This window comes from Nicotiana sylvestris, chromosome 6 (assembly GCF_000393655.2).
Source record: "Nicotiana sylvestris chromosome 6, ASM39365v2, whole genome shotgun sequence".
NCBI classification, from domain to species: Eukaryota; Viridiplantae; Streptophyta; class Magnoliopsida; order Solanales; family Solanaceae; genus Nicotiana; species Nicotiana sylvestris.
The window spans coordinates 60926750-60937661 of record NC_091062.1 but is presented as its reverse complement, the minus strand read 5'-3'; the positions used below and the strand labels follow the sequence as shown (position 1 = coordinate 60937661).

At 42.9% G+C, this 10912-nt stretch overlaps 1 protein-coding gene across 1 annotated transcript; it reads right to left on the bottom strand.

Annotated features, from left to right (window-relative positions):
• Positions 1-10020: 10020 nt before the first annotated feature.
• On the bottom strand, positions 10021-10494 carry LOC138870685 (uncharacterized). Its single transcript, XM_070148513.1, has one exon. It carries the CDS (start codon positions 10492-10494, stop codon positions 10021-10023), a length of 474 nt encoding a protein of 157 aa, XP_070004614.1.
• Between the last annotated feature and the right edge of the window lie 418 nt (positions 10495-10912).

The window sequence follows — 10912 nt, the reverse complement described above, 5'->3', positions numbered from 1 at the left end:
TTCTGTAAAGTTTAGCATCAAACCTAATATGCCTATGTGCTACTGCTTGCCTCTTTCTGTGAACACTTGCTCCCTATCCCATTACCCCTATGGGTTTGTAAGTCGAGACTTAGGGTATGGCAACAAGAATTGTTGTCTATGAACTGAGTTTTGAACCCTTGAGGTCTTAACCTCTAAGTAGGCTAGAGGGTGTGCCAGTATGTCTCATTGCTGGGTATGCCCCTTTGCCTGCTCTTCCTGCAAATTCCCCACTCCCCTATACCCCTATGTGCAATGGTTTTAAGTTACTTCCTTCTCCTTGCCCTTTCGGAATTCCCCTTTTGCACTTGCACTCACTCTTAGATTCTAAGTTCTGCCCCCCTCCTGTGATCCATGCCTTGGGACCTTGAGTTCTCTCTGAATATGGACACTTGAGTACTGGCCCTTACACACTGCAATATGACTTAATCTTGCAATGCATTTGGGTGTGAGCACTGCCCGGAGTCCATTTGAGGCTCTTAGGGAACTCTGACACATTCAAATGATAGGAAGACTTTGGATCTTGATCTTTGGAGTTGGTTTACTTCATGCTTCAGACAGGAAGTCTGAATCAGGCTCTCCTTGGTTGTAATCTTTCAATTTCTGATGTATTTTTCTTATTTTATTCTGGGCTATAATAACTTTGTAATAAACTATTGGGGATGGCTAGTGAAAAGAGGGAGGGGTAACTATATACAAAGGGTAGATATCCTGCCTATAGGTTTACATATTTCTGCACTCTCATTTGTAGATATCCTGTTTATAGGTTTACATGATTCTGCATTCATATAGACATCATGCCTATAAGAGTTCTGCACTTTCATACGTAGATACCACGCTTATAAGAACCTCTGCACCTTCATGTAGATGCCATGTCTATAGAGTTCTGCACTTTCATATGTTACCATGTCTGTAATTACTCGAAACCTGAATCCTGCATATGCATCTAGAAAACATGTCTATAGGTCATTCCGAATTTTGCATATACATCTGTCACTAGGTAAATATTTTCATAGGTTTAATGAAGTACAATATTTAGATGCCATGCCTATAGGATTTTCTGAACTCTTACTACGTCTGTAAAAAAATGTTTAAAATCAACAACGCCTAGAAAGCATGCCTATAGGAACTATCAACCAAACCTGAATCGTTTCACTTGCTTATAAGTCTAAAATCAGTAACAATGATGCCTAACTTCTTCGGAACTTATGCTCTTTTACCAAAACTCGGCTTTCCTGATTGACTAACAATTTCTTTCCCTAAAATCAGCATACTTCTTTTTTTTGAAACCAATAGATATCATCCTATAGGTTTCGTCTAACACTTAGGCAAGCAATAAGGTAAACTTGTAAACTGAATCAGATTTTTGTTAATTACAACCAGCAGGCAGGCCTAATTCGGATTTCTTATCTGAAATGTGTAATAAATCAATCTGCCTCAACCCTTTAAGTTTAATTCGACCTTAATCAGTATGTGCAAGACATGCTAAACTATATGCTTTCTTTGTATTAAGGAGGTTTGTTTGAGCCTTATTTGTTTATGTGCCTCCCCATACTTGTTATACGTGTTTTTGATTGTCGCCCAAGCATTTTTACCTTTGAAACCACAAATAAGCCAACTTTTCCTCCTTTTTAGGATTAGTAGTCCCAAGTACCTCTGGGGCTGATAGGATTGGAGTGAGTAATAGCATGTAATAAGTAAACGAGATTATTCCGCGCTTTAATACCTTAACGGGATGGGAAAGGGTAGATATGGATATAATGACCACGCGATAACATCTCGTGTATCCCCTCATTGAGGAGTGATTACCGGATGTTTTGTGGGGTGATCCATATTATTTATAAACCTAGGACCCCCTTTTCCTTTACTTGTTTATTTCATTGTTTACCTTCAAATTATTTTCTCAAAACTCAACTTTTCTTTTGTTTTCTTTACATTTCACCTATTTGTAACCCTTATGTGCAAATCCCTTATTATTTGAAGTCTTACTCGCCTTCATGTTATTTGTACTTAATGTCACAACCGTAGCCTGGCCGGGAACCACACTAGTGGATCCTGAGGGGTGCCTAACACCTTCCCCTCGGGATAATTTTAAGCCTTTACCCAATATCTGATTTCCTAAATCAAATTCTTCCTAGTGTCCTAATGCACTCAAATCATTAGGTGGCGACTCTCCAATCCAAACCCAATTCATAAAAGGGAACGAGTTGTCCTCCCAAATGTCATGAACCTGCTTCTGCGAGGAAAAAGGGGGCGCGACACACAACCGTCACAAGGATGAGTAAACATTGGAAGATAATATGGAATGCGTTAAGGTTAGTTCTATATGAGCTTGTGGGGAATTCAGCTAAATAATGGTATGAGATCATGGTAGTGTCAAGATCCAAATCCACTACTAGTCGTGATGGTGCCTAACCAACTTGCTAGGCAAGCCAATCATAAACTAATAATGAAACATGATAACAAATGAAAGAATAGGTAAGGCTGAAAGACAAATGACCATAGATAATCCCAAATCATAATACTACTCCCCAGAATTGGTAACATTGAGTCATGAGCTCTACACTATGAATACAAGTCAGAAATACATAAATACATCTGAAAAAACAACAACAATAAATAAGCATTGGAAGAGACGCCAGGGACTGCAGTTAGGAAGCAACTCTATGTCGATCTCTAAAGCACAACGAGCATCTCCACTCACATAGCTCGACTAGATCCAACTCCTATATATGCATTATTAAGTGTAGAGTATCGTATGAGTACAACCGACCCTATATGCCCTTTAAGTATCATAAGTAACGACGTCGAGTTAGTAGTGGCAAGAATTACCAGTGATACTAACTTAACAGCATGTACACTTCATTAATATACAAGTACACAACATTGGTACCAAACTAAGCATGAAATACCGATAAAGCAAAATCAGTGCACATATAAAAAATGTGCATAAGTTATATAACAGTTTAACAACTCAGCATAAAGAGAAGATATGCATTTATGACCAAAGGACCATGAACCTTAGCATATAGAGAAGATATGCATTAAGAATCAAGTCAATGTGCACAGATTAACGTATAGAGAAGATATGTACCGTGCATTTTACTTTTAAGTCAAAAGAGCATATAGAGAAGATATGCAGAAAGATGCACGTATACATTACAAACTAGAAAATAGAAAAAATATGGGATAAAACATGTATATGCCCAAGGTATTTGCAAATTAAGAAGAGATGCAAAAAAATACTGCTCTGTTTTCCTCATTTGTACATCATCAAGTGAAAATCATAAGAGGACCACCCTAGATGAATCCTTATCCACGCATTGCATAGACAATTCGCGTGCCATAATATAACAATTGTACGGGCCACTCACATGCTATCATAACTAAAACCGTACATACCACTCACGTGCTTTTAATTCAGTCCATATCTGCATATACAAGAATACATGTATATGAACAATGAATAACAAATCACATACTCATGGACTGATGAAAGAGACATGCTAAGGTATATGCATGTGCAAAGTATACTATGATAGATCAGATTAGGCGAATATGACACAAAATAATAGTTCTCATATTTTAATAGGAGATTAACCCACATGTGATATATATCATAATTCAAGTAGCTCATGAAGGGGTAAAAAATAAAAAGCATGAGAGAAAAAAGCTTAGTATTTATTACAAGGCATAAAATAGCTTAATGTCATGCCCCAAACCTGGAGAGGCGTCGCCGGCACCAGATGCCCTGCTCGGCCAAAGCGTACCAACCTAAGACTGAGGGACTCTAAACTTACAATGTTATACTTTGGACATAAGGCCACATTGTAGGACAATTTGTTAAATAAAATATAAAAAAGAGCGGAGACTAGCTCCACCTGAACATGTACACAGGGCTGACAAGTCCACAATACTAATATACAAAATATACAGCCCACGTCCACAAACCTATAGAGACAACTGAATTATATCATGGTCGGGATTGGGTCTCGACATACCCATCAAACCCATATATATAAAATAGATTCCAAGGTCTAGATCTAGTAACTCCGATGAAGTGGAGCTTACCAACGAAGCTGATGTTTGACTCTATCTACTGGGAAGGTCTATCCATCTGTCTATCATGGCTTGGAGGCATGAAATGCAGCATCCCCAACAAAAGGGATGTCAGCAAGAAATAATGTACCGAGTTTGTAAGGCAACAGAATAACTGAAAGCTGAAACTGAGCTGATAATATATAACTTAAAGTAACTGAGAGTTAAAGGTGATCTGAAGATATGCTTACCTTTTTTACCGTAAAAATGGTAATAAAAATTAAATTTGTTGATGGGACTCTAAAAATACGTGATCTATTTTTATGCAAGTTGTTAAGCACTCGATGTTAGGTATATGAAGTTTAAAAAATGGAACATGAACTAAAGTAGAGTTATAAGCAAACCGGGGGGGTTGGCGATTCGGGCCTCTGACTAACCGATGAGAGGCCTCGAGGTCGATGCATGTGCTTGGGCTCGAGCTATCGGGGATAATCGGGAAGGGGCTAACAGTTAGGATATGATTAAGGGAGCCTCTTTATGGCCAATGACAAACGATAAATGAAGAACAAGTATGAAGGCAATAAATATGAGCAATAGTGCCGGGAGAATACGTTAGAGAGAAAAGAGAGAGAGAAAGAGTTATTATTTATCTTGTGTAGAATAGTTGGAACAAAAATAGTACCCCTTACAAAATGATAAGGTTCCCTTTTATATAAGATAGGGAATCCCTACATAGTACAAAATGCATTAATTATAAAGGTAGAAGGATGGGACAACTAGATATCATTAGGCTCTGTCAATATCAGCTGCGTGCCTTGGGAATCCCCCTCTCTCCTATTATAGTTGTTAGCATGCATTGCCCCCCAGGGCCGAAATCCAACGGCTCCCGAAGGTGGGTCTCGACCTCGGTTTCGAACCTCGAGAAGAATGTCCGCGACGTAACCTAATGACGGGGAACTCGGGCCCCCGGTTTTAAGGTATGCAGATAATCTCTGCATTTCTTGGAGTGAAAGTGATAAGAAACGACCTTGAATTTCTTCCTCCTTCGATATTTTTGTAATTGGCAACGGCAACGAGATGCCAAGATACGACACGCACGCTGCTCCTTTAGGTTCCCGCATTGACTATGGCAGTTGGCTGCCTTCTAGCCTTCTTCAATGCACACACGATGCTTTTATACATACTCCCCTTCTTCTTTTCTATAACCCATTGTGTGCCCAAATCCCTGAAAAGGTTCTCCCTTCCTTTGCTCTTTTTTTTTTTCTCAGGAACACAACTTTTTTTCTTCCTCCAGAATCCTCTAAGGATGGCAAAAACTTTCACCTCTGCTTCTCAGGAGGTTGTGGTCTCATCCTTTTCACTTCTTTCTCAAGGTGAAGTGGCCACACCTCCTCGTGCTGGGGAATGTGTACCAGGATCTTTTGTGATGACCTCCAATTTCAAGGTCGATAGACCTTCCTCGAAGCTAGAGCATTGCGAGCCCGTGACTCGTTATATCAGCTCGGTAACAGACGTCGGGAGAGCGAGGGATGACTGTCGCTGGGGGGATATCGTGCTAGTGGAGATCCCTACTCTGGAAGAAGATATTACGACTCATAAAGCTAACTTTCTTAGTGTGTACACCTGTCCATTCACCTCGGGGCCGGTGGGGCCATCCTCACCCCCGATCAACCCCGTTATTCTCGACTTCTATCGATGGTATCAGGTAACCCTTGGCCAAATTCATCCTTCATTCTGGCACATTGTTTATATGATCAGGCATTACACAAACATGATAGAGGAGATTCCTTTCACCCTTAACAACCTGATTAGGATGTATAGTCCTCGTCTCCTCCGCGGGGGCCTAATCAAACTCCGCTGTCAGGCCCAGAGGTCCCTCTTTGCCTGTACTGAGGATATTAGGAATTATGGATGGGCAAGCCGATTCATCCGAGTAAGGACTTCTGACCTGATCGCGACGGAAAAGATGTCGTTCCTCGAGAGGTGGAATGCGGGGCGTAAGTAAACATGTTGTTAGGTCTTCATTCACTTCTCTTTGACAATATTTCTCCAAGCATATAACTCTATTTCTCTTGATTTTTTAGTTGTAGCAACCTACCCCGGTGCAGTTTTAGATCTCCAGGATTGGGTCGGCCGCTTATACTCGATTTGCCCATACGCCGAACGAGTGTAGCGAGACTTATCCCCAACCCGGTGGGAAGCCAAAGATCATGGTAAGCTCCAAACCCTTTGATGCAAATCTCTATTAGTAGCATTCTTCATTCTTTGTGTTTAACTTCTGCATTTGTTTAGGTCTAGGGGAAGTCCCTTTGACGAAAGAGTCACCATCCATTGATGGGGATGCCCTAGTGCCTAGCGAGAAGAAGAGAAGGCAGGGGGGTTTATCGGTCGGGCTGCCAAAGTTCAAGAGGGTTAAGGTGGAAGAATCCAAGGTCGACCCGGAAGCTCTAACCCCGGAGGCGGCGGGAAACCTTTGAGTTGATAGCGAAGGGGAAAGTAGTTTTCCAATGCCACCGAGGAGTGTATAGACTCGGCCGATCCTTGGGTCGTGGGGATGGAGGCTTCCGAACTAGAGCCTGATGCCGCTGTAGTCCATCTTTGTGGTGGGGAGGCAACACATGGAGTATCGAGTACTGCCTCCAAGACGGCTGGTGGCCAGGATTCTCTCCGAGGCGAGGTGCCTTTGGTAGGCAATTCGGAGGGGCCCAACTCTGGGGTCTAGGGTAAACTAGGGATGGAGACTTTGATTGATCTTGCCAACCCTGTGATCGTTATTGATTCTCCTCAGGGAGTGATCCTACCGCCTCATGGAGTGCAAGATGCCCCACGTGAAGAGCCCTCTGATGTAGGGGCACTAGTCAAAGGCAGTTATGAGCTCGAGAGACAACCGACCGCTCTCAAGGGAATCCCTGAGGTTGACGCTTCATTCATTTTTTGCGAGATGGGTAGACTTTGCGAGCGGGTAATTTATGCTAACTCTGTCTGCTGCTTTGGGATACTCTGATCTTTGTTTTTCTAACTTGTCCTTTTCGTGGCTTCAAGCCAAAGTGTTTTACAGCTTCCGAGAGGGACACCCTCCAGGGGAGGGTAACCTCAGTCGAGCGTCAGCTCCAGGATACGAAGGAGGATAGTGACAAGTATAGAGGTCTCCATTTCGAGCTGGTAGCTGCACTATCTAGGATCAAAGCCGAAGTTGTGGCGCTTGTATACTCGCATGGGGAGGATACTATTGTCACAAGTGTTCACATTGAGAGGGCGTCTAAGGAAGCTAGCCCGAATTTACCTCGAGCTGCGGATCGTGCTTGGCCAGGTTCTCGAAAGAAGACTGTTGGAGGTGTGCCGGGTGACAGCTCGGGCGATGCTAAAAATCAGGGTGGTTCCCCGGAAAGGGAAGATGCTGTTGAGAAGGGGTCGTTGGGGGACTCGTAGCTATCGGGGGGCAACCCTCGGGGGAGCCATTGAGAATGTAGGCTCGACAATGGATTAGGATTCTGTCGATTTTCCTGTTTGTATATAGTACTTTCATATTGTCATATGTATAAAGTAAACCCTGTGGTTTTGCTTCTTCCACTCCCTTTTTTGTCTGGAATTCAGCCGAGTGATCCTGTTTTAAAGTTGGCAAGAATCCTTAGATTCGTGATATGGCCCTGGGCTTATTAGGCAGGCTCGGAGGCTTTTACGCGCCTAATCGATGCGACCTTTAGTATAAGCTGGCATTAGGGTTCTTATGCTTTGCCCTTGGGCATTTGTATTTTAACTATTTTGGGTTCAGTCTCCGAGTCGGGTTTCGACTCGAGCACAATTGACCCTCAAGTTTTGTATTTGCGTGGGCTGGCAACAATGGCTCTTATGCCTTGGGTTGAAGTGACCTTTTATATGTACGACCCTAAGGCTCGTTAAGCTGGCGATAATGGCTTTTACGCTTTGCCCTTAGGCATGTATAGTTAACTATTTTGGGTCCAGTCTTCGAATCGGATTATGACTTGAGCTCATTTTAACCCTCAAGCTTTCAAACTTTAAGCTGGTGATGGTAGCTTTTATGCTTTTGGTCATTGCGACCTTTTAGTATGTGTGGCCCTGGGGCTCTTTAGGCTGGCATCAATGGCTCTTACGCTTTGCCCTTAGGCATATGTAGGCTTTGTTTTCCTCTTATTAAGGACTTTTTCAAATGATTTTGCCTGACCCGTATTCGGTTCAGGAAGAACCTCGATTTCAAGTCATTTGGGGTGATGTTTGAGCACCTCGGAAGGTTTGTCTCGTAGGCTGAGTAGCTCAAAGCCTTGTGATTTGGAGCTGACAAGGTCGAATCTCTTTTTCCTGTCGAGGGTAGCCTGTTTAACCGGTTTTTTTTGAAGTCGATTCGAAGTAATGGCCTATGATTTTGTAGCGACAGTCAGGTATCCCCGAGTCGCGTTAATTTGGCTGGTACAGCCGTATGACTGTAGTCACTTATGTTTGGTCGGAGCCATTTTTGGTCCCGAGTGTAGTAGTTTAGGCATCTATATTGAGGGTATGCCTTTTTAGGGGTCTTAAAAATTCGATATATAGCCTAAACTTCGGGATCGTGTTTATGCATGTAATAAGGTCTTACAAATTTTTCATGCCTTTTAAGGTCTTACAGTTTTCGTTGATACTTGGTACAAGTATGATTCATGCCTTGCTTGAGGTCTTACAGTTTGTGTTGTTGATACTCGGTATGAGTATGATTCATGTCTTGCTTGAGGTCTTACAGTTTATGTTATTGATACTCGGTACGAGTATGATTCATGCCTTGCTTGAGGTTTTACAGTTTGTGTTGTTGATACTCGGTACGAGTATGATTCATACCTTGCTTGAGGTCTTATAGCTTGTGTTGTTGATACTCGGTACGAGTATGATTCATGCCTTGCTTGAGGTCTTATAGTTTTCACTGTTTCCTTGTGTAGGCCTTACAAGACCGAGTCTGCCCGCTTGGGGTCTTATGGCCTCGGGTTATTTAATGAATGGCGATTAGCGATAGTCTCCAAGTCATCAAGTTTGTTTAGGCTCGGGAGCCATTACTCGTAAGCTCAAAATTGCCTCGTTGAGGGCTTATGATTTTGGAGATTCCGACCCTAAGGTCATGACGCCAGTCTCCGAGTGTTCGGGATGTTTTTCTTTCCTGGAGATGTTCCATGATTTTTGTGCTGCCTCATTGAGGGCTTATGAGTTTGTGGTTCCGACCCTGAGGTCATGTGGGTGCCGAGTTGATGACGCCAGTCTCTGAGTATTTCGGGGCATCCTCGGTGGAGGAGTCTTTGTTGGGAAAACGTTGAGTTTCCTTTGGAGTATGAGGTTCTTTGACAAGAGACGTTCTTTTATTGCTTGGCACAAGTACATATCATTTTGTTTCCATGGGTCCGGCTCATACGGGCACGGCTCATTCGAACATTTTGCCCGGTACATCATTTTCCTATTGGAATCCAGTTTGGCGTTCCTTGGTTCTTCCGAGTGGGTGGCCTTTCGAGGGGGTGCCCTCTAGTGTTAGGGTTTGATTGCAAAGGAAGCCTCGAACATTTGTTGCGTTCCCCTTAGGTAGAATGTAGGTGTTGCCTTATAAAAAACCTTGCCGTTAAAACCCTCTCTGGGACAAAATACGGTCAAAGGAAAAGAGTGCAACGTTTGCTCGAGGATATTTGTGGAATTTTTAATCAGATGCCCTAGCAGTAATATTGTTTTAGCATCGATATACTTCAGTTGCTCAGAAGTTGTTCGCCCTCCATGGTGTCGAGCTTATAAGATCTCTTACCGATTACTCCGAGGATATGGTACGGTCCTTCCTAGTTTTGGCCCAGCTTCCCTTCATTAGGGTTTTGGGTGTTGAGAGTGACCTTCCTTAGGACTAAGTCCCCAATCCCGAAATACCGAATATTTGTTCTCCTGTTATAATATCTTTCGATTCTCTGCTTCTGGGCGGCCATCCGAATCAGCGAGGCTTCTCATTTTTCATCTAGTAGCTCGAGGGCCGTTGTCGTGCTCGTTGTTCGAGCCCTCATTAGTATGCTGGAATCTCGCACTCGGATCCGCGACTTCCACTGGTATCAAAGCCTCAGCACTGTATACTAGAGAGAAAGGCATTTCCCCGGTGCTTGATTTTGAAGTTGTTCGATATGCCCATAGCACATCGGGCAGCGTTTCTCTCCATTTTCCCTTGGTGCTCTCCAATTTCTTTTTGAAGTTCTGAATGATGGTTTTATTTGTAGATTCGGCCTGGCCGTTTGCACATAGGTGGTAAGGAGTCGACAGGATTCTCTTGATTTTGTCATCTTCAAGGAACTGTGTTACCTTGCTTTCGATGAACTGCCTCCCATTATCACATGTTATCTCAGATGGATTCCGAATCGGCATATGATGTGATCCCATATGAAGTTGATGACTTCCTTTTCTCTTATTTTTTCGAAGGCCTGCACTTCCACCCATTTTGAAAAGTAGTCATTCATAACTAAAATGAATCTAGCTTTACCTGGCACCGTCGACAAAGGACCGACGATGTCTATTCCCCGTTTGATGAATGGCCATATTGATAAAACGAAATGTAGTTGCTTGCTAGGCTGGTGAATCATGGGAGCGAATCTCTGGCATTTGTCGCACTTTCGAATGAATTCTTTGGTGTCTTTTTCCATGCTTCCCAATAGTAGCCTGCTCTGATCACCTTCTAACTAAGGAGTCAGCGCTGGAATGATTTCCACAAGTACCCTAGTAAATTTCTCGGAGTACATAATCTGTGTCACCTGGCCCTAGGCATACCTCCAGGGGGCCATCAAAAGTTCTCTTGTACAGAGTCTCATTTTCATCGAGCGAGAACTTGCTGCTTTGGTTCACAGGGCCCTTGATTCTT

Excerpts from the sequence above, each read along its gene's own strand:
- LOC138870685 (XM_070148513.1), bottom strand. The coding sequence starts at position 10,494 with ATGGGTGGAAGTGCAGGCCTTCGAAAAAATAAGAGAAAAGGAAGTCAT.